Here is a 25,216-nt window from a genome sequence, read left to right on the forward strand (position 1 = left end):
TTTGCATCTGGGCAGGAATATTGCTCAAATACCCTTTCAGGTCCTCAAGACTGGCCTTGGCAAATGTGAAATGGAGCAGTGAGTTTGCAAACAATGTTCATGGACTGGTGCTCGGTTGGCAGTGATAGAATCACCTGGGAGCTACAGAAAGCTCCAGATTCCCGGGCTCTACCCCTGGAATTCGACAGACTAAATCTGAGGCAGGTCCCAGGGATCCATATATATAAGGTGCTCCCAGGTGACCGGGAAACGTTTGGGAACCACTGACATACAGTATATCGTGACAGAAGTCATCGGTGATTTAAGGTCATGTCCTGATTCTGAAAGAGAGTCCTTGATTGTAAAGCCCCCCAAACCTCTTCCTGCTCCATTATGCTCAGGAAACAGCATCACCACCTACTTGGCGGCTCCAGCAAAGAACTTCCTCTCTTTCCTGCTCCAGTCCCTCAACCAATGCCTGAGGGCTCTATCTCCAAAACACCTTGAGTCCCTCCACATCCCCACCTTGTTATCCTAGTCCCGTCACTGTCACTCTCCTTGGACTGCTGTGATAGATACCTCCCTCTTCCTGTAGCCATTTTTAGCCCCACACTGTCAATATTCATTCATCACTCAGAATACTCTTTTAAAAATCTAAAGCAAACTATAACAATCCCATGTTTAAATCCTCCAATGGCTTCCCATTACACTTGGAAAACAGGGCAAACTTTTGTCATCTGGTTATTTTTCTCCCTCCCCCCTCATCTGAACCAGCCAGCCTCACACACCCTCTTCTTTTTCTTCATCTTACTAAGATGTACTCATTCTTTTTTTTTTTTTTTTTTGCTGAGGAAGATTGTCACTGAGCTAACCTAACATCTATGCCAATCTTCCTCTATTTTGTATATGGGTCACCGCCACAGCATGGCCACCGATGAGTGGCATAGGTCCATGCCTGGGAACTGAACCGGGGCCACTGAAGCAGAGCATTCCAAACTTAACCACTAGGCCACGAGGCCAGCCCATAAGATGTACTCATTCTTAAAGCTCAGTTTGATATCATTGTCTCTGAGAAGTCTCCTGTGACTCCCCACCCCGAGGCTGGGCTAAGTGCCCCTTCCTTCTGTGTACACACCAAGTTTGTCTCCATCAGGGAACTTAGCATCCTGTGCAGATTTCATTGTCTACCTCCCCCAACCAGTCTCTGGGCTACTTAAGGACAGAGGTTATGTCTTTTATCTCTGTACATACATTTGGCATGTAGTAGGTACTCAAATGTTGGTTCCATATATGAACAATAATATCTCTTGGTTGTACCTGAAAAAGAAATAATTACCCTAGGAGTGTAGGATGTGCTAAGCACTTCTGAAGAGCACACAAATGAATCATATTTCATATTTTTAGTAGTCGTAGAGGAGAGCAGCCAAGAGTGTGCTTTGGCGAAAGGCAGACCTGGGTTAAGATCCAGGTACTCAAACTTACTAACAGTGTGCCCTTGGGAAGTTACTTAACATTCCTGACCTTCCAGTTTCCATCCATATATAAAATGGGGATGTGAATAACATGCTTAGCAAAGTGCCCAGCACATTCCAGGTGTCCCCACATGGTGACTAACATTGCTATTCTTCTTTCTCCAGGTGGTCACCACACACCAACACTAATGCCCCTTGCTAAGGTCAGGTACGGGCCAGAGGGTCTCTGACCTGCTTCGACAACTATTTTATTCTCCTGGTTTGTTTTCTTCCTTAGATAATCTGTTTTAACATCATTTCTGAAAACTCAACTCTCCTGAACTCTAGAATGGCTTCAGTCACCTGATTCTTCCTCTACTCTTAGGAGAGAATCTGACAGGGGACTCAGGACAGACTCTACCCTTTCTGTCCTTCTCCCTCCAGAGAGCACCTGCTTCTGTTTTCCAGTCTCATTAACACTATTGTCATTACAACTGCCAATATTTTGCCAAGCACCTAAAGTGGAAAGAGCCCTAGATTAGAAGTGTGAATACTTTTCATCTCTTTCTAGATAAGTTTTGCCAGCTTAGTTTCCTAAAATGTCAAGCATTAAACTGCTTTTATCTCACATTAATAACTAGCTTTGGCAAGCAAGAAAGTAAAAGGCACAGTTGGATCATTCTCAAAAATAAGTTGTGAAAATAAAATCCCAGATAGTAGTGTACTAGGTTCAAAATGCAACGAGATGGCAAAGCTGTGTAGATGCCAATAAAGCAGAAATCACGAGCTGGGTGTCTTTCCCTGGATGATGGAGTCAGTAGGAGAGTTTCCATTACTCTTCCCAGAGAGAGGTCCACGCATCGGTGGGAAGGGCAGGTTTCCACAATGAGCGCTCTATACTTGAGAGTCCTTAAAGACTAGAGGCACTCTTTTCTATCGCTGCTTTGTAGCTTGGAAATCCCAGCTAGTGATGACTTTATGGGTTTGTACGGTGTAGACAAGAGGGTTACTCTTTGGTGAAATTGCTCCTAGGGGAGGTTACTGTGAAAATTCCCATACAACTAATTACCATTCCGAAGGGCAGGCGACCGAGAGAGCGCTAGGCTCTGGCAGAGGCTGTGGTTGGAAAGCCAGTACTCCCAGCTTTATCGCCAACTACATTTATTTTCTTCCCTATCAAAACAAGGACAGGAAGGGAGAACAGGAGCCCTAGCGAGAAAAATCAACTCAAGGTAATAAGGGAGAACAAAAACCGAAGGCTGCTCCAAGATCTGACTGAGAGGGCTGAGCCTTCTCTGAAAATAGGGAAATCCTGCCCATCCTTCTGCTTTAGCTTTTCTACATAAATAGCCTTCTCAGCAACATGAGATCTTTAGAAGCGAGCATGTAAAGATGCAATGGTCTGAACTGGGGATGGGGTAAAATGCTTCCCAAAATATCGGAGTCGTGGTGCCAAAACCCAGAGGAACTCACGACTATTTTCACCTCCGGTTTTACGGGACCCATAGAGGTAGGTGGCTGGACGTGTTCCTTCCATACTTGGAAGAAATCATTTTCACCTACCCCAGGACAGAGCCAAGAGAAAACAGCTGTCTAGAAAGCCTTGGATTCTGGTTAACTAACTCTGGGAGGGAAAATGGTCTCTGGGAAGAGAAATCAAGGCCTACGTGCCCAAGTTTCAGGTCCACATGCAAAACAAGTTCTGCTAGCAGCCTGTCTTCTCCAGAAGCCCTTCCACACCACACCTGCCCCACACAGGAGCCTTCTTGGTCATAGGTGCCCTCCCGGTCTTGCTGTCATCTTATCTTGCACTAAGGCAGACACAGTGTCCCCATTGGCATCTTACTTGTTGTGACACAGTTTCTTCTCTTTCCCACTGAGTTCCTTAGGGTGCAGACTGTATCTTCTCCCACTCTTACTTCATTCTGATGGACCTAATGATGGTCTTGCATGCTAAGTGCTCAGTTACTGTCTAAGATGGATAATTGATTAAACAAAGGAGAAATTTCTACCAAAAAAGGTCTATAGAGAAAAAGCGTTTTTCCTCCTCTTTGCGGTTAAGCTCTAGTGAAGGGCCTTGTAGTCACTGGCGGATGGGGGTCCGGGAACATTCCAGGATCAGCAGGCCCAGAAGGAATCATGTGGCTATGGTTGGATGAGGTCTTGTGAATGGAGAACCACGAACACAACACGACTGATTATGAAAACACACTCGGTATCCTGCAGTGGCTGGAGTGTGACCGAGAGGAAAAGCACTAGAGTGAGAATCAGGAAGCTTGGGATTTGCTACTGTTTTGACCCAACTTGGCTACATGACCTTGGGCTTGACAGCATGCTTGTGTGCAGGGGTGAGCCTGGATCACTGGCTTTCAAGATTTCTGACCATGACCCAGTAAAAAAAACATTCTATGTCACAACTCAGAAAACAACTCCCACCCCAAACACAAAACTAAAACAGGTGTCCCCAGACAATACTCATCATTACTAAGTCTGAAGCACCTTGTTTTCTATTTCCTTCTTTTTTTTTTAAATGCTGGTCATAACTTACCGATCACAACAGCTGAGATAATCTCTACCTGTTCTATGCCACGCTGTTTTTCCTTCTTTGCTTTCTCTAATCAGAAGGAGTTTGGGGCAGTAATGCATCTCCTAAAGTCAGGGGTGTTAAGGAATGACAACTTAGATAAGAAAGCCTCAGAACACCCACCTGCCGTCTCCCAAGAATTCTCTCCCGCGGGGTAGAGAGGCAAGGGAGCTGCTCTCTGGTCTCTGACAGTCATTTTAAAGAGAGCAGGAAGTGGAACTGGCCCCCTCCCATCCAAGTCATGCATCTCTGTCCTTTCTAGATGACAAATGAAATGGTTTGAGGCCTCTCAGTTTGACATTTATTTTTACCAATTTGTCTTCGTCAGTCTCTGATTCTTTTGAAGATTCTAAAGACATTTGCACTGAACACAAAGACCATGAAGATGAACACGTTACAGCAATACTGCTGCTTTGTCACTGAGTAAATTGAGGCCACTCGGAGTACTCCACAGACACGCGCTTTGAGTTGTTTTCTTCATAATCACATTTTCACACTGATCTTGACTCCCTTGGGTCAAGCCAGAGGGTAAGGAAATCTTTGAGAAGCTGATGTGCCCTGTCTGTGTTTCCTGTATCTCTACCACCTCTTTCCTGAGAGGTTCCAAGGAACGATACTACCTGCTGTCTGACATTCAACTAGCATCACGGTTCCCGGCCCCAGGATGGAGCCAAGTGAACTGGCCCACATGGGAATGAAATCCACGACCTCGGACTTAGTGAACCATGCTCCAGACATTTGAGCTAACTTCAAGTCCTGGAGCTCCGGCTGGCGAGCATCGCGAACAGAGAGGGAAGATGACTTAGTCCAAGACTGCGAAGAACCAGCACGCACAGCTCATTCTGCTTAGTATCTTTCTCTGCCCACGAGAAGAATTAACAACAACTGTTAACTGGGAACCTAAATAACAACACGGTCTATCAGGTTAATAAATTCAGGTCACTCAGAACACTTTCTAGACAAGAACCTGGTATCACTTTGAAGGAGCCACAAATTGCCAACTTCTGGAAAATGACAAAAGAGGCAAAATGTTCCGACAAAGTACCCATTCACTTTTCAGTCCTGCCATCTTTCCAAAATATAATCTATTTTCTGTTTTATATATTTCTATTATATAGTAGAAAATACAGACAAAGTGAACAGAAATTCTAGGAGGCTGTGAGATGCTATTTTTAAGAGGCACAGTTACCATGAAGAAGCAGCTACTTTCAAGTTTATATATAGCATAATTCATTTTCCAGTTTCCTCTCCTTGCTTGACAGAATTACAATGACAATGTTCATCAGTATGCCACATTTATAGCTTTAGCTAAAGGGCTCCCACATGGCAAAGGACAAAGTTTTGAGTCTTGGCAAACCTTCCTCTTCTGATGATGCCAGGAAATAGTGCTTTGTTGAGAAGCAAAAAAGGGAAGAAAAAAAATCCTTTTTGGAATATTTATTACTTATCCATTTCATAAAACATTGCCCTATAGATTATTTACAAACGAGTTAACTGGATTCTACTAAACTTTTAATTTGCTCTTTTTTACTCGCGAGAAACCACATATTAGTTACCAATGGTGTATTTATGTTTCCGTAATGCATACTTATTATATAGTTATTCCAGAAGTTGATTTATTTAAAAAAATTTTTTTAAGTCTCAGTTTTTATATTTGCAGTTACTACTTCATAATTTTAATTTTATGGTTTAATTTCCAAAAGGGGCTTATTCATTTCCCAGGAGAAAAACCCCTCCAGGCTGAGGTGCGTTGTCCACAGGTGGTGGGAGGAACATATCCAGCCTGTCACAACCAAGCCCAGGCACCATCTCTCTGGCAGCTCACTCACGACTGAGCTGCAACATTTTAATTTTATGAAAAGTTAATCATTTGTCAAGTTTTGTGAGTCTTAAGGAAATAATTTTCCTTTAGGTACAACATAGCATATTCTAAATTACACACATGTATATTACTGAAACCAAGTGGCATTAATTAAACATTTTTTTCAAAGACTGCTTCCTTTTAGTGGCAGTGAAATACTGTTCATAGCATCTGAGTGCTCTGCCAAAATTAACTTCATCAAGGTGAATTTTAGGGAGACTTTCAACACAGTAACGGTCTAGAATGCTATGTAATATTAGAAAATAGCCATTTATGGGGGGGATATGGATGTGCAAGATATAGGATCACGATCTTGTTCCCAAAACATCCTCCTAAATCGACTGCTTGGCACTGGTCTTTGTAACTGTCTATGCATTAGAATTTAGCCTTGATGACACCCTCCACTTCTGCCTGGCAGACAGAAACTGGAAAAGGACAGCAATGGAAAAGCATGTGGAGGTCCTCTCCACCCCTGAGTTTAAGATTCTGTGCAGCTGTTTTCAAGTCAAACATCCTAACTAGAATCTTAAGTATACAGCTACACAGCATGGAGAGAGCCTGAAGTAGATCTCATGGAAAGCACCATTTTCACAATTTACTACAAGAGAAATTTGCTCTACATGGATTTTTTCCTGTTATTTGAATATTATGGTAATTTTGAAAAATGCATCTATTTGAAAACGAAAAGTCTCTGCAGACCCAGGCTGTCAAGAGACATCTTAGCTGGCCCACAACGGCAGGTGCTGTCTAGCTACTTTATTCAAAATTCTTTGCACCAGAGGAAAAGCGTTTCCCTGAGAATGACTTGTTCTTAGGCCTGTAATCATCTGAACACCTAGGCTCCTTTTTCACCTTTAAGGAAGAAAAAAAGTAGTGATTGGGTACCTAGGTAGAAAACAGCACACCATGCATGATTAGATCTCAAAGTCATACACAGTTGTCCCCTAACGGTCTCTAGTTTCTCAGGGGTGATTTTCTATGTGTGTTTCCATACCAAAGAGAGCTGGATTGGCTGGGTTTGAAAAAAAAATTCCTTATTCAGCTCAGTGGATTATGAAACACATCTTTGATCTGATAAGATCATACCAACTTATTGCTGGTTTGATGAATATAAATTAACATGAGCATCCAGTTTTCCAAGGTGGAACTATGTAAGTCTGGTGGCAAGGTATAGACGTGTATGACCAGCAACCTCTCCAGCCCTGACCCCAGCAAGGTTCCAGCAGCCGAAGTCCCCCTTCCTATCAAACACCACTTCCTTTATAGTGCATTTCCAAGTTTGAACAAAGTTTGACAGGAGCAGAGAGATTCTGTACCTTGATTGCCTTTCTAGCAAGAACAAATTAGCTTAGAGCTTTCTCATTTTTCTGCAGATTCTGTCTCTAATGCTGTGCAGCTGGGTGTGCCTGGGGATCATTTTATTGTTAAAATTAGACTCTCATGGAAAAGACATTAAAACAAGTTTGCTGCTGTGATACCACGAAGATGAAAGGGCTCCTCTGATTTTAATATGCTGTGTTCTAGAGGGAAGGGAAAAAGAAAAGCTTCTTTGGAAACACACACATTTGGCCGGGGTATGAATTCATCAGGTGTTAACCCTCCGTCAGCTCCACAGCAGAGGCGCAGGTGAGCGCTGAGCGTCTGTTTGTTTATCCATGTTTTCAATGGAATCCACACCATTTTCCAGGCTTACAATATGCTCCTCTCTTTAGCACTCATGTTTCGGTTCTGGTACTTGCTTCCAAAGGAAAATTACTAAGAAGTGTGCACTGATGGGTGTTGGCACATGAGCAAGTTCTGGATCTTGGTTTAAAGAAAGTGCATTCTTTTTGGGGAAAAGGGTGTGAGCAGCACAGTCAATGTATGCCCTTTAAAACAACTTTATCTTGTGATCTTTCTTGCTATTTTTTTGGCCAGTGCAGAGATCCCTGCTGGGACAAGAAAAAGCAACATCGATGGAGGGCCAAAGCCTTGTCCACAGACTGTTTCCAGCACTAGGTGAGATATGACTGTAAAGATAAGACTGTCAAAATCTCTAGCAGGAATTCTTAACACTGAGTTTGATTAAACGACAACACAGTTAGTAGTAAGAGATGAAATTTAGGTTTATGACTAAATGTAGATGGTTAAGCATGGTATTGTAAAAATGACGGGCCTCAAAACTATCTTCCTTAGAAGATAAATTATTGAGCCCTTTCCGTTAGTGCAGATATGAAATCTGAGAAGAATCTGCTGAGTGGCTGCCCATCAAACAAACTGGGTTTATTCAGAGTCTCAGAGGACGTGCTCAACATGGGCTGAAACAGAACAGCTTTTAATTAATTTTCTTTCCTGTAAAATTCTCAGCATAACGAAGCACATCATCTCACACAAGCAAACTATTTTGGCTATTGGAAGACTCAGATGCTATAATTTTTTATCAGAAACATTTTCAGTCAGGGACCAATTCTGTGTCCGGAGAACGAGTGTTTGGCAACTAGCTCTTCTTTGTCTTTCCTTCTTTCCTCTTTTTCCCATCCGTCTGTCTGTCTGTCTGTCTCTCCCTTTATTTAATATGTGCTGCAGTTGTTTTATTTGACCACAATTCCATTTCCTCGGTGTTCCTAAGCTAAGAAAGCTGAGAATAGATGATCCCGTTTACTGTCTTTCCTCTACAGAGAGGAAATTCCAGAGATTTTCGTACTAAAACCACCGCATGTATTTACTCCCTTTGTTCTTACATGGATTGTTTACAGCAGAGGAAATGCTATTTGCTCATTCAAGGAGTGGGTGGGAGTTGTGGGCTCCTGTTCCTTATCTCTGCCTGGGTCATCAATTTTTTTTTTTAACTGAGGTAAAATTTTCATAGAGTGCAATGCACAGATCTTAACTGTATAATTCGATAAGTTTGACAAATGTACACATTTGTGTAACCAACATCTCAATCAAGATATAGAATATATCCATCATTCCAGAAAGTTCTCATCTACTCCCTTTCCCCACCCACTCTGAGTCAACTACTGTTCTGATTTCTGTCATCACAGATCGGTTTGCCTGTACTTGAAGTTCATATGTATTCCTTTGGGTCTGGCTTCTTTTGCTCAGCATAATGTTTTTGAGATTCAGCCATGTGTTGTGTGTATCAGTACTTTGTTCCTTTTTATTGCTGAATAGGACTCCACTGTATGGAGAGATCATGGTTTATTTATCCATTTACCTGCAGATGGACTACTTAACAGATTGGGCTATTGCAAATAAAGCTTGCTCTGTACACCCTTGTACCTGTCTTTTGTGGACATATGTTTTCCTTCCTCTTGGGTAAATACTGAGAGTAGAATCGGCAGGTCAACAATACCTTGGTCTTGGAGCCCTGAAGAAGCTATACGACCTCTGTGGGTCTCGCCTCCTCAGCTGGGTGGAGGAGCAGTGACATCTGACGCCCTCTCCCTGCAGAGCAGCTTTGAGGACTTTCTCTGCTCTTCAAAGGCAAGAGGGCACGGAGTTTCTGAGATGCTTCAGTAAAACTCATGAGGTCCTGAAAACCTTGAGAAGCCCTCTACATGGCCCTATGACCTTGATGTATCTCCTCAGTGAGATGTTCAATTCTTTCACATCTTTAAAGGGCATCAAAAATCTAAAAGGACCTCCAAGTGGATGGGGCAAAGGGGCACCCCTCCCCCTACAATTGTGATGGCGGTAGGGCCTAAGTGGGCACATCCTTCAACAAGAGAGGGGATAGGGCTCGTTAAGGAGTGTGTGTATCTGTTAGAAACATCCAATTGAATTTTCTTAGTGCACTGAATTTCCATAATTAAAAGGGTTATTGTTGCTACCTTTACTAAAACAATAAAACAGGATATAAAAATCTATAAACCTGTTAACTCTTTACTTCTACCATCCCTGGTCATAAAATGGTTATCTTCAATCCTCCTTATTAATAAATTAATGAGAATAGTGTCATTTTTGTTTTCAGATATGACCCCCCTTCCCCTAGAAAATATACCTATGCCCAGAGCAGGTCATTAGCAAATACCACCTGTAATGCACATTCCTGGAACAAGCCTTCTCTGAGGTTAATGCAGACTAAAAATAAACATGCCCAAGCGTTCTGGCCAGGGCGGGGGAAATACCGTCTGCCCAAGAGGGCAGGATTCAGTTAAGAACGAAAAATGTTTTCTTTGTTTTGAACATGCTATATAGCTACTTCATGAAGCCCTAACTAGCCTGACAGCATCAGCCATTTCCACCATTGACAGCCAGCCGTTGCTGAACACAATGGGCTTATTGACTAGTGCAGGGCGTCTGGAACGCACAGTAGGGCACTTCCAAAGCTGATGTCTTTTCTGAACCGGCGGTTTAAGTAGAAACAGTGTTGACCTAAGCAGTTGTTTGTCTCTATCCTTATTCATTTATCCTCACAGTGCGGTGCATTGCCTCCAACATACAGATGAGGAAACTGAGGCTTGGAAAGGTTTAAGGTCATCTATCCCTCAAGCAGCAGAACTGAGATTTGAATCCAGATCCCTCTGATGCCAAAGGCTGTCACTACTTCACCTCTATGCTCCCAAAGTTTTGGAAGGTGACTCAGAAAACTCCAGGTTTACGTAACAGTCTTTGTCAACATATGCAGACACGCTTACTAATTCCCTAAGCTGACATTCCATAATGATCATTAGCTATAAAATTGTTTGACCCCAAATCAGTTTCTCACTGATTTCACCTTATTCCAACTTGTTTGGAATTCATATTTGCCTTATAATATCTAAGACATTTTATGGGTGTGAATATACAGCTTCTAACTGCACTTAGAACACAGCATAGAGAGAATGACTCCATGTGTGTCTCTATCTTGTCTAACCAAATATCCACGCTGATAATTTAGTCCATCTGTCTATATATCATATTCATTAAGCACCTGTCCTACATGTATATAACCTGCTTCTACTAAGAGATGTAAGTTCTAATCCACAAGGGCTATACCTTATGCTTTTTTTGTATTTCCAATACCTGGCAGAGTGACTATAACAGAAGAGATGCTCAATAAATGATGTCAACTGGAAAGACGCCCAATCCTGGTGCTGTGGAAACAGTGGCGACTCCACTTGGGAACCACCTGAACTTGGGCAAGTTATCATTTAAATAAGCCTCAATTTCCTTTGTCTTTCAAGTGGGGTTAATAATGGTGAATGTGAATGCTTTTATGCACTATAAAGATATAATCTACCATTACAGGTCACCATAGATTTCGTTGTTTTCTTTAAGTCAGGAAAACGTTTTGTTGGGGAAGGTCTCTTCTAAGTGGTTTAGTTTTGGAAACGTAATTGAAATACCATTTTGTTGTCGCCATCCCTATTCTACCAGCTCTTCGAGTAGCAAGAGGAGATGAAAAATAAGCAGGCACTTAAGATGGCGGGGAAGGAAGCAGAATTAGCGATGATACTCAGGAAGCAGGATAAAGGTTTTACAAGTCAATCAAAAAAAGATGAAAGGAAACAATTAGAACAAAGTAGTGTATAAACAAACAAGCAAACAAACCATAGGCCAGGAAAGGGTGTGTTGGTGACCCCGAGCATAATGCAAGCCAGAGAATACAGGACAGCTTGTCCTTCTCCAGCTACAAGACAGCACACTTCCGTGGAAATAGAAATCAAGGCCATGTTCTCAATGGGAAGATTTCGGGGAATGTTTCTTAGGCATCATACAGACATTCAACTCTTTATGGAAGAAACTGTTAGAAATACCAAACTACAGCCTCAGGAATTCATAAGCAGGTCGCAAAATTCAGTCAGGCTGAAATATTTCACTTTTCTTTTCTCATTCTCCACCATTCAATAGGAGAGGATTTATCTCTCTGAGGAATTTCCTTCTATTTCACTCTCTTCTTCTGAGTGGATAGGGGGAGGAATGTCCGTTTAGACCTTACTTTTTTAGTTATGCTTTTTTCTTTGAGATTTTCTGTCATTATTAAGCCTATTTACATTTATTTTACTTTCTAAAAATAAAGGCCTTGGAGGAGAGTTCATCTCAATTCCATTTAGATAGAGCTTCTAAACGTCAAGCAAAATTCTATCAGTTCTATATGTCTGCATTGCAGAGTAACTTCCATCCTGAGGGAAAAATTAATACTTTAAGAAATGATTTGTTGGGGCAAGCCCGGTGGCGTAGAGGTTAAGTTTGTGTGCTCCGCTTCAGTGCCCAGGAGTCAGAGCTTTGGATCCCAGGCACAGACCTACACACTGCTCATTAAGCCATGCTGTGGTGGCATACCACATACAAAATAAAGGAAGATTGGCACAGATGTTAGCTCAGTGACAATCTTCTTCAAGCAAAGAGAGGAAGATTGGCACCAGATTTTTAGCTCAGGGCCAATCTTCCTCACTAAAAAAAAAAAAAGAAGAAGAAGGAAATAACTTGTGTATTATAACTCTGGAAAATTTCAAAATCCTTGTAATTTGAACAATTTATTGTAAAAGCCATAAAGAAATGTTAACAGTCTACTATAAGGCCAAGTAGCAGAAGACACAGGAATATGAAGCGAAATAACACAATATAGAAACTTAAATTTATGCATTAATAGATATATTCTGTGACTTCATAGTCATCATAGGAGCCTAACAAGAAAAAAAAATTGGTTTCTTTTCCTTGGGTGGCTTTCTCTGGCTTAATACTTGAATTTTCCCCCCTGAGTGGGCCAAAATACATATACAAATATTTTCCAGGAGAGACTATGCAATGCTATTATAACCAGAAACCCAGCCACAGCTTCTCCACTAAGACATAAGAAGCATCTGCTCAGTCCCATTGGACTCATCTCTGGAGCCGAAGCAAGTGGACTACAGTAACCTTTCTCCAGGCCAGGTGGAAATATGTGAACTCAAGCAAGAAAACACACAGCTATGACAACTAGATGTGTCATTTTAAAACACAGGTTTCCCAACTCTGGCTGTAGGTTTGAATTACCTGGCCCAAGAGAGATTTTAAAAACTTCCAATGCCCAAGCCCCACCCACCAAGAGAATGAGAGTCTCAGGGGTGAAGTCCATGCAAAGGGAAGTTTAAAACCTCTCCAGGTGATTTCAATCTTCATCCTGATAGAGAGCCATTGTTTTAAGAGATTCAGTGGGCAAATAGGGGGCGTGGGTTGGGGCTGGGGGCTGGGGGAGAGGCAAAGAGAAATGACTTTCTTAACTAGGCTGCAGGCACTGATAACCAGAACAACCTGCTTACTAATGATGGATGCACAAGCTAACCTAGGCCTTTCATACAGGGTGACCTGGCTCCTCCCCGCAAAAAAGGTCAATTAAAATAATTTGAAGGAAAGAAATTCATTAAGCTTTTTTTGAACGGGGTTATTCCATCTATATCTGCCTCTATGTCTAATTCTGTCTATATCTTCTGATTATACACAGTAAACAGTTGTTTTAGTTACAAAAGTAATACAAGCTCATTTTAGAAAATGTGAAAAAAGAAAGAAGAAAAATAATACCCATCTTCCGATCATATTAAGGTAACAATGCTTAAATTTTGGGGAGTAAAAAATAAAATTGGGATCATACTGTACATACAGTTTTGTAAGCCAATTTTTTCACTTAACAGTATAATGTGAAAACCTTTCCATGTCATTACATGGTGACCTACACCATTGTTGTGAATGGCTGCAAAGCAGTCCATTGTTTGAAATGGTCGTTATTTATTTATTAGTGATGGATTTTTGCTTTAGGTTTATTCATGACACAGTTAGAACCATGATCCCTTCAACTATAAACTAAGTAGGATTAGTCTGGCAAATACTGAAAGGATAAAACGGTGGTATAATGGTAAAGGGGGAGTGGAGAAATCCTGATAGGGAGCATTTGCCGATTTCACCCGTGTAAATGCTCCCACGATGGCCAATCTCAAGATAATGTTTCCACAACTGGCTTGCAAACCTGAATATTTAGCAGTTGGATCTCTGGAGTCAGCTCCTACGGCCCCTTAAAGAAAACTATGACTGAACTAAACTGGGAAGTTCTTCAGTTCTGACCTGCTACTTGAATGGTGGAGTGGAGTAAAAGTGGGCGTTACTATGAGTGGAGGTGAACCACATCCAGCATCTGAACATCTTTTTGTATTTGGGGTTTGGAGTTGCTGAGTTAGGACTCGAGGCAGCTAAACGGCTGAAGGTGTAATAAGAGTTTTTAAAGAGGTACTAACGTAATAATAATTAATGTGTAAAGGAAGAGTGAGTTCACCAGAAAGACACATTCTTTTCATAGACAGACATGCTTTGTGCAAGTTAACCTTACTAAGCTTCTATTTCTTCAATCTGTATAGGGGAATTAACAACACGTCTCAGTGAGGCTGGTGTTAGGATTAAATACAGCATCATACATAAAGTATATAGCAAACACTCGACAAATGTTAGTTGCCTTTCCGTTTTAGTAATTACACTCTCCACAGTATTACTTTTAAAGGAGAATGTTATGAATTGTTTTAACACTTTATTTTCAGGGAATTTAATCACGTTATCTTTAAATTCCGTATCTCTGTGATTTAAACCAGGGGTTGGCAAATTATGGCCTGTGGGTCAAATCTGGCCAGTTTTTGTAAATAAAGTTTTATGAAAACTTTTAGTTTTAATGGAACACACCATGTCCAATCGTTTGTGTAGTTCTGTAGCTGCTTTCATGCTACGACAGCAGAGTTGAGTAGCCAAAACAGACCCTATGGCCTGCAGAGCCTGAAGCATTTTCTGCCTGGTCCTTTATAAAAAAGGTAGTTGACCCATGATTTACACCATTGTAAGCTTTCTTTAAGTGAATACTTTCTTTTTTTATATATTAAAAGAAAACAAAACATGGATAGGAAATGAACAAGATGAAAAGAAGATATGGTATATATATATATATATATATGTATACACACACAATGGAATACTACTCAGCCATAAAAAAGATAAAATCGTCCCATTCACAACAATATGGATGGACCTTGAATGTATTATGTTAAGTGAAATAAGCCAGATAGAGAAAGACGAACTCTGTATGACTCCACTCATAGGTGGAAGTTAAACATAGAGACAAAGAGAATTGATTGGTGGTTACCAGGGGGGAGGGCACAAAGGGTGAAGTGGTGCACCTACAACATGACTGACAATAATGTACAACTGAAATTTCACAAGGTTGTAAACTATTATAATCTTAATAAAAACTTAAAAAAAAAACAAAAAAACCCCGTGACTGGAGACAACCTGGTCATACCGTCTAGTTACGGTCATCTATTTCTGAGGACAGCTGTATTACTCTGTCTTGAGCATCTTACTCTGACTTTTAAAACATCTTACTCTAGACTTTTAAGTACTATGAATAATAAAAACTTCAGAACCCTAAAAAAAAAAAAAAAAGATGAAAACAGGAGATTCTTCTAGGATTTAGAAGCTGCAAAACAAATTCTGGTTCCAAGAATACCTAAGAAATACTTGAAACTCTAGGATGAAGTTGAGCTCTGATTCCTTCTAGTCAAGACAGTATATTTTAAAGTATATTTTATAAATGAAATTTTCCACAAAATGACTATTACTTCTGGACCAGGAATGCACCTTGAATATGGAATTTGGAACTGAGTGAATTTAGGAGGTAGAAACATGGAATATTATTTATAACCTGGCAGTGAAAGTGACCAAAACCACATTAGTCAGGCAAAATAAGCTGATCTCTCTAACTACAGGTAAAATAACATTTCAAACATTGAAAAATGTACACAATCAAAATTGTACAAGGTAGGGCTTTAAGAAACCATTTCCCCTGCTAATTTTTGATGTTTACATGGAATGTTCTTCAAGCAGCAAATAACTTACCAATGATCTTGACAGACGGAAAATGATACATCTTTACCACAACATAAATTAATTCTCTTAGTGGGAAATTGTTAAAATAGGCAAGGTGTCAGAAAGATTTCTTTATGTCTGAAGGAAAGGAAATGATTCCATTTCTTCCAAACATTCTTACATGAAAAATAATAAACTCTCACTTTTAAACTGTCTTTATTTTCACGGGGTTCTAAGGCACCCGCTGCTAATTGGGGCAGTCATGGTTATCTGGTGCTGGCCATGAGTCGGTCCATACCAGGTCAGTTATAAAACACACCCCCATATGAAACTGCCGCCATAATTCATATTATATATGAATAAATATTCATAGAAATACCCAGAAAAGAGGATCGCAGAATTACAACACTCTCACGGCATTCCTTAGATTTACACAGTCAACGTTACGTGAAGATCCTGGGAAGTAAATCTTCACAGAATAAAATATAAAGGAAACATGGTGACCAACCTAGGGAAATGGACGAATGCCCACGGCAAATGAACCGATTCATCCTCTACGGAATGATCCTGAGTCTGTTCATGAAGCAAGTAGTTGAAAACTCCAGACCACAGAGACGGACAGTGACTGAATGCTCGTGCATACGTATGCCATCGCATTTGACTCTCACACAAAAACCTTTCATAATGGGTACTACTAGTGATTTGTAAACAGAGAAGTTCAGGTAGGAACTCTGGCCGGACTGCCTCCCACGCCTATCCTGTCTTCAGAATGCCCAATCCTGACAGAACACAGGGTGTCTGTCAACCAGGAGTCCCTGAGATACCCCTAGAAGAAGAGCTCTCATAACTAAGTCAACTAAGTTTGGGAAACTTACTAAATCCTCCCCTTGGAGAATAACAACGTATATTAAAGTCTTGTATTAAGGAAACCAGTTTACCCTTGTTTAACCTTTCCTCTCCCCAAATTTATTAGGGAATCCCTTTTTCCCAACTACTATTTTGTGAAACGCACTTTGAGAAATACTACTTAAGTCACCTCCCTCGATGGGAGATGGATGACAGAGAAAGATATAAACTGTAAGAGAAAATAAACATTTTTACCCATGGTCAAGGGGGTGATGCTATGGAGATGATGGTGTGATTCTAAGTGGCTTCTTTTCGCTCTTAGGATCAACCAGAATTTTTAATAGGACCCACAATACACTGGTCCTTGCTGACATCCTCAGCCTCATCTAACACCTAGCCATCTGGCCAATTTTCAGTGCCTGGGCCCTGCCAGGCTCCCCCTCACAGACACCACAGAATGCTGTTCCCCAGCTACACACTCCTCCTTTCCCTCTTTACCTATTTGACTTCTATTTATCTTTCAGGGGAAGCCTTTCCTGACCTGGTGGGACTCTCTCTGGATACTCTCATATGACTGAGTTCTTCTATGTAATACTTGTCATGGTTACAATGTTATATTTGTTGGTTAATAGTATATACAAATATAATTGGCATATTTATTAATTGGTATATTTATTGACTAATGCCTGTCTATATGCCTACTAGGGAGAAGGGAAATATATTCCCTGCTTCTCAGATGGGAAAAATTGGAGGAGGGAACATTCCGGTGTCTTTCTACTGTCTCTACTCACTCCTGCCTATGGAGGAAGAATGACTTAACAGACCTCTGAATGGGCAGCAGGGACTGCGCATGCTCAGCTCTGGGCCCAGGGTGCACTCTGGTCTGCTCCCGCTCCGAGTAAGCTCAGAAGGGCAGTCTGGGAAATAAGGTAAATTCATGGAAGACATACTAAGAAGCCCAATGGTTACAGATCCAAGCTCCATTCTGTGGTCCAGCTTTATGCACTAATAAAGTTGATTTTGATCTTCACCTCTGACTCCTACTTTCTAGTTGCTTCCACGTTTTGGAGGGGAAGACAAGAGTGTGCTCTTTGGCACCTAGAATGCCAACATCTCCCACTAGGCCCAAGCTCCTTCAGGACAGGGCTGGGGGCTCCTTTGGCTCACAACTGTAGCTCAGTGCCTGGTGCACAGGAGGCACTCTAATTTTTTTAATTAATCATTTTATTACGGAAAAAATTTTAAATAACCAAAAATAGGGAGGATGGTGTAATGAACTCCTATGTACTCACACCCAGCTTCAACAATAATCAACCCATGGCAATCTTGTGTCATCTACTCCTCCATCTGATGGAAGCAAATCCAAGACATCGCATCACTTCATACATAATGAATGGCAAAGACTTGAAAAATACCTATAATACCATTATCCTACACATTTATAGACAGTAATTTATAAATATTTCTTCAATAACGAATAGATGAATGAATCAACAAACGCTATAGAGACCAGTAAAGGGTCAAAAACGAGGTGGGTCTGAACCATCATCTGTCCCTGGCCCCCTTCTGTCCCCAGCATATCATATCTTATCACACACACACTCTTCCCTTGTGTTCCCCAACTCCCCCGCTCCAGGTGGTAGGGTCAAGCCACTCACCTGTTGGAGTGCTGCTGCGGAAGGAAGAGGAGGGGGTGATGGGCGGGGTCACGGGGGGAGTAAGGCTTCCACTGCTGTGGCGTGGTGGAGTGGACACATTCCCCCGAGACACTGAGCTGGACAAGGTCAGCGAGAGCTTCGGCTGAATCTTCTTCTTTAGGGACTCCTGCTCTCGGCGGGCAGCATCCGTCATGAATCTGCAGCAAGAACAGAAGGTAAGTAACTGGGATCATCTACAGGGCATGAGGAATTACGACAGTTAACCCGAGTCTGACAGATGCTCCACCCTGGCAGAGGGTTCACAGATCTGTCTCACTCTCAAAAACTCACAACAGATTCCCTTTTCCTCCATGATGAAATTATCTTCCAGCTTGTTGTTTTAAGGTTCCTCAGAGTCAGCTCCATTTCTTCCCTATGCAAACCTTCCTTGTGGGAAACTCATACACACGGACAACTATCTGTACCTACTGCAGTGCCTTCAGTTACAAGCTTTCCTCTCTCTTGGAAGGTTCTCTCTTCTCAACCCATAGAAAACCCATCTATTCTCAGTCTCCCAGCCACTCCCAGGTAGAGGGGGCCTCCTTCACCTGTAGGTCGGTAGTGTTTATTGTTTGTACCACTTTACTGCCACTTAACATACAGGCCCCCATGAAAACTCTGATTCTTTTGTGTATTACTCTGGATTCTCATATTGTTATTGGGGTTTTAAAATTTTTCTTGGCTGACTGAAGGTCTTGTCTCCCAAGCCATTAGCTGAAAGGAAAGGACTCAAGTCCCCCTAACCGTTGCCAGCACACTGCCAAGGCCCCTCAGTAAACATTTACAGAATGACTGAATAAATATGCACACGCAGATTCAAAAAGAAGGGAAGAGAGCAGTGCAGGGAGAAAGACTGCTAAAGATCTGTTTATGTTGTGATTTTATTACTCATAAAAGGAAAGGCGACTTTTCTCAATAGTTTCACTTTGGTAACTTCAAAGTTATTTTGTCAACATTTCTCTTACGTTAGCAATATTCAAACTTTGTTTTTTTCTCACTGTACAATCTAACAGCTCATAAATTCATGTAATACAATATTCAAAACAATCTTTGAAATAGTATCTCTTACCTAAAGAGCAAACATCTTTTTGTATTACAGTCACGCGCCACCTAACAATGTTTCGGTCAATAACAGACTGCTTATACGACAGTGGTCCCACAAGATTAGTACCATATAGTCTAGGTGTGTAGTAGGCTGTACCATTTAGGTTTGTGTAAGCGCACTCTACAATGTTGACACAATGATGAAATCACTGAAATACACATTTCTCAGAATGTGTCACCACTGTTACGTGACGCCTGGCTGTATTGACAGGCAGACTTTGCTAGCTGCGTTTTTGAAAACTGTGATGGAAAGCCTAGTGAATAGAATGTATACAAGCATTTAGGTAATAAAAACAGGCACCTATGCCCACTACCTAGGCTAAGAAACAGAACACAAGCACGCCCCTCAAGTCCTCTCTCTACCCCGCCCTCCCATCAATTGTGTTTTAACTATTTTAATATAATTCATCGTAAATGAATTCCATCACACTTAAACATGGTATTTTATCCAACCCATTTCACATCCTGCCTACCAAATTCCTTAGTATTTGTCTTCATTACACTACGAAGTTTTGGAAGTCAACAGAAAGTTCCTGATAAAAGCTTAGAGTTGATCAAACACCCAATGAAACAATATCACAATATTGTTACAGTGTCTTAAAATGTCTACTTTTATACTTGGAACATGGATGGCACATTTCTTGAATGGCTTCTGCAATACAATCTAGACATATAAAGTGGATTTTATATGCAGAACTGAACTGTAATAAAGCTACATGCTTTGCCTTGAGCTCTTAGGTTTTCTGCTACAAGATGGTGATGATTTGAAAAGCAGAAAGGAACAACCAATGCAAAACAGAATTGTTTGTACGCGGGAGCCAGGTACTCATTTATTTTCAGATGCAAAGTGGGCTCTACTGCTCTTAAAACTGTTCCCCCTCCTCATGAACCTCTGCTCAAAATATGGGCTCTCAGAAGAAGCAAGGAACTAGTGCTATTTTTTTATTATTCTAAGTAGAACTACTAACTGGTGTAGCGATGAGTTTATCAAATTGGGGTACACAGTGTGCCGGGGAGTGGGCAAAACCACAAGATAAACATATTTCTTCTTCCAGGAAGACCACTGTTCTCAATGTAGGTAATTCAAGTTAGTTTTTAAAATAGTCAAATAAACACAGGTACGCTATGGATTAGAATGAAAAATTTACAGCTTGCATCTTAGCTAAGAGCACGGGACTCGGAGGCAGGCAGGCCAGGGTTCAAGTCCTGGCTGTGCTACTTACTATGTGGCTTGAGGCAAGCTGATACACCGCTCTCAATCTCAACTAATGTTATTCTCCGTAAAATGGGACTAAGAATTGTGGGTAAAGGGTTAACATACATCTCTTCCCTTTCTGTAGGAGAATTTGATCTTTGGTTAACTCTGGTAATCCACTAAGACAGTAGGTCAACTACATTACTAGACAACACTCCTTATGATAAGATTAACCCCTGACTGGTAAATTGCATCTCGACTGGGAGGAACAAGGAATCATCCATACATACCTGATAGGAAGATGGAGCTTGGGGCTTCCTGAGTGTGGTGAGCTGTTCCCGAGGCATGTCCCTTGCGGGGAACTGGGGAGTATGCCCAGGGAGTGTTACAGGAGCTCTGACTCCTCTTAGGGCCAGGGCAGCTCCCACCCCTGCCTGAGGGGTATCTCGTCTCTCTGCATCTCAACAGGATGCCCTGTACCAGAGAGGACTCCACAGAAGGCCTGATGCTGCCCTGATGGCAAGCGGTGGCTCTGCCCACCTTCCCTCTGACCAGACCCAGCAGCCTCCGGTCATCTTTTAAGTCTGAATCTAGGAAGATCACCCACTGGTGGACAGGCAATAATAGTGCCACCTTCAGAGAACTACAGCGAGGATTAAGTGAGGTAGCAGTGCCTGTGATATAGGAAGTGGCTCAGAATGCAGAAGCTGCTATCACCATATAAAAGCTTTATAACGTAGTTTTATCTATAGCTTCCCACCTACCTTACTTAACTCTGAGTTTGTTGTTTATGACTCTGAAAGCCCCTGCTTCATACCTCGTGTGTAGAAGAATGGATTGTGGAATGGCTGATAGGGAATCAGCCCAGAGAGTGTACATATAGTGTCAGACAGAAATTCTTGCCAAAAGAAAACAAGAAGAAAAGAGAGAGAGGCTTCTCCATGTCGTCTCTCACTCTGGTTAAAAAGCATCAACAGCTCATGCTTTTTACTGTAAAATAAATACTCTCCTACAGCTCAGATATAAAACAACAACTATAAACAATCACAACAACGCACCCATGCACATCTCCCACCTTTACCCCAATAGGGGTTTGGTCAGTTATGGATGGCAATCTATTTTTGGCTTATATCTGCTAAGTGCTTTCTAGAAGTGAGAATGAGGCACCATGTTAAAAGCACTAAACACGAAACTCACAAAGCATTTCTGCCAGCCATTCTCTCTCTCCACCCTCCTTCCTCCTCTCTTGGATTGGTGGTTATGAACTTGTAGCTACACCCATAAATCATGGCAACCTTGCCGAACCAAGATACACACCTGCACAATCTATTTCTGGTGACAACATACATGCATGGGAGCATTAAACACGTACACCAACTCCTTGGGAGCATTGGTGAAAATTTACCAGTTTCTCACTGACAGTGTTGCATTGTGCCATTACTTTACCTGCTTTTTGAGACTTATTAAACCCTAAAGCTTTAAAGCAATGTTCCATCAATATAACTGTTTGTTGAAAGATGGGCAGATTCCCATTGGTAAGGAATCATTTGGGGAGACAAGTTTATAAAGAACCTGATGAGGCAGAGTATAGGCTATGATTGCAGCCAAGATGAAGACTTGAGTAACTTGGCTTTGACCAGAAAACCAGACAAAACCATTTTCCACCATCAAAGGCAGCTGTACTTTGACACATCCTTGAAGGACCACAGCCTAGATCTTTCCATGGTCAGGATTAGAATGTTCCCCCTGTATTCTCACTCGGAATGAGACGGGCAGAGTTCAGGTTTAGGAAGTCACATCACTCTGTGGTCTGATGAGTTGTTCTCAGTGGGTTTTGACATGATTGGTCATCTTTTCTGAAGCCCTCAGTAATCACAGCCAATACAAGGTCTTAGAGCAGGAAGAAACTAGATAAGACACACCATCTAATCTGACACCCCATTTTTCACAGTAACCAGGAACTGAGGTGGAGTGGCTTGTTCAAGGTCATTCTTTTTAAAAGATTTTATTTTTTCCTTTTTCGCCCCAAAGCCCCCTGGTACATAGTTGTATATTCTTCGTTGTGCGTCCTTCTAGTTGTGGCATGTGGGACACTGCCTCAGCGTGGTTTGATGAGCAGTGCCATGTCCACGCCCAGGGTTCGAACCAATGAAACACTGGGCCGCCTGCAGCAGAACGCACGAACTTAACCACTCGGCCACGGGGCCAGCCCCTGTTCAAGGTCATTCTACTGGCCAGTGGCAGAGCTGGCATCAGAGAAATAAAGCCTCAGGACTGGATCAAACACTCCTACACTCCACCATGTAGCCATCGGCACGTCAAAGAACTCTGAGTTTCCTTGTTTTTGCTTCAGGAAAAGGTTTTCTGAGTTAAAAGCGTTTAAGAAGCTGAAGCTTAGGGCCTGGGAAAATGCAGAGGGAATCCCTCTCGGGGGTTACATGTGGGCAGTGGGGCGCTTGGGAGAGCATGAGGCCTTATCGATAACTCTCATGTCAGCCAAGTTCTGCGTGTGGGGCCGCTTGGCTCCTGGGGGGCCCTGAATGGAGCCCCCCGGGGCTGTAATATGGAGGAAGCCTGGCTGCGCCCACCTCCCCGAATTCCTTCTGCTTTGTAATGGGAACTGCTCTGATCTTGCAGTAGGAGTGCGCTTGAGGGGGCTCCGACAGGCTTGTGAGAGCTGATGGATAAATTTTCAGAGATTTTGTGAGCTAGTTGTTAACCATGGCCATTATTAAAAATTAAATTATGTGAACTTATAACGAAATATATTGAAAACAAAGGTAATGATACTCAAAGCTTATCAGTTCTTATTTTACTCTTATCTACGTTATTGAGGTTATCTATGTTGATACTGCACCCGTTTGGGAGAATTACTATACAATGGCGCGCTACTGCACATCTCTTCCCAACTCTGTGCTCAGTGACGTCACCTGGGTATTGACGGCACCTTGAAATTGACCGTGGTGGGAATATTTACACCATGAAAATTGGTAAATACTACAAATCAGGGCTTTTTTCCTCCCCTAGAGGCAGTTGTTAAACATTTACCACTACACTTTGTAGTTATTATTTTTTTTAATGTGGAAAAAAGCATTTGAAGTGCTAAAGGAGCTAATTGGGGAAGGGATAAAGAATGGATAAGAAAGGCTTCTTTTCCTTTTTAAAATTATAAAAATAATACATCTTACTAAAGAACACTTACAGAAAAATTTTTATGGATTTGTGATGTGTTTGAAAACATTTTTTAAAATTATGGAATATATATACAAAGGAGTATACATATTTACAAGCACAGTTTAAAGAAAAATCATAAAATGACAATCCATGTACTCAACACTCAGCTTATAAAAAAAAAATCACAACTTTTGAAGTTTCCTGTATAAAAAGTTTTTTCTTTTCTAAGAAAAGTATTATCCAGATACCACTACGGTTGATTTTTCAGGCTGTTTTCCTTTTAGTATTGCTTTTCTACACATAGAGAAAACTGAGTATTTCTTAAAGGAAAAAAAATAAGTCACCTGAGGGTTCATTCACTGTTGACTAACAGCCTGGAAATCTGCGGTCAGGCAAAGACATGTTTTCATTTTGAAACCAAAACTGCCGTAAGATTAATTTTAACTTTCCTACAAATCAGAAATGCCTAAGTTACTTTAATTTAATATGGTCATTTGTAGTAATATTTGTTATTGCTTGGGGAAGTACATATTCCTTAAGTAAATTTTCAAGACTCCATTATAAATCTTTTAAATCCTTAGACCACAATGTTCATTCAGTCTGACATGTTGAAGGTGGAAACATGAATATAACACCACAGGGGGAAAATGTCAAACTGCTGGTCCGGGGAGACCAGTTTCAACCACAAACTCAGGAAATTTACAGAGTTCGCTGGAACCCGGGCAGAGGCCCCACTGCCACCTCACTCCACGGCCAAACACCTGAGCCCAAGTGTCCTGCTGGGGAAAAACCACTCGGCTCTGGAGAGCCCGCCGATGGAAGTGACCACTCGAAACTCGAGTCTCTCTCAGAAAAACTTGAAAAGAATCCAAACTCTGAGATGCATGGTGTGGTGTGGTTTGCTTGTTATTATAAGCCTCTGGAGAGGGCGTGTGGTCCAGAGGCCTGAGCCGCGCGTCAGGAGGCCTGTTCTGGGACGAAGAAGCGGGTGGCCTCTGGCAGTCCCAATGCTTGCCATTCTGGCCCTGATTTTTCTACTTGTTAAAATTGAGGAGTTTTGGTTTTATAGATCTATGAAATATATCATCCCTAGGCTCCTTCCCAGCTCCAACAGCCAATGATTCCAGCAATAGCATCGTGCAGTGTTTTCCAAACTTTTTTTACCTTAACCCATTATGAGAAATGCATTTAGGGGCCGGCCCCGTGGCCAAGTGGTTAAGTTCGTGAGCTCCGCTTCAGTGGCCCAGGGTTTCGCCAGTTCGGATCCTGGGCGCAGACGTGGCACCGCTCATCAGGCCACGCTGAGGCGGCGTCCCACATGCCACAACTAGAAGGACCCACAACTAGAATATACAACTATGTACTTGGGGGGATACGAGAAATGCATCTCATATTGGGAGTCTGTATACACATACATATAATTCGGTCTGCAATCTGCAATTTTGCAATCTCCCAAGCTCTGAAAACTGGAAAATTTCTTAATAAGTTTGGCAGCAAAAGTCATTGGGAAACAAACCCTGATGTGAACCACTTAAAAGGCTA

General features: G+C 41.7%; 1 protein-coding gene across 4 annotated transcripts in view; it reads right to left on the reverse strand.

Annotated features, from left to right (window-relative positions):
* The window catches only part of JAZF1 (JAZF zinc finger 1), a 321,880-nt gene that overhangs the window by 33,238 nt on the left and 263,426 nt on the right, over positions 1–25,216 (reverse strand). For all 4 annotated transcript variants that reach the window (XM_070617572.1, XM_070617573.1, XM_070617574.1 and 1 more), the window contains exon 3: positions 18,163–18,359. In XM_070617572.1, coding sequence (XP_070473673.1) covers positions 18,163–18,359 — 197 coding nt within the window. The remainder of the gene's footprint in view (positions 1–18,162; positions 18,360–25,216) is intronic.

Source organism: Equus przewalskii, chromosome 4 (genome assembly GCF_037783145.1).
Source record: "Equus przewalskii isolate Varuska chromosome 4, EquPr2, whole genome shotgun sequence".
In the NCBI taxonomy this organism is placed as follows: domain Eukaryota; kingdom Metazoa; phylum Chordata; class Mammalia; order Perissodactyla; family Equidae; genus Equus; species Equus przewalskii.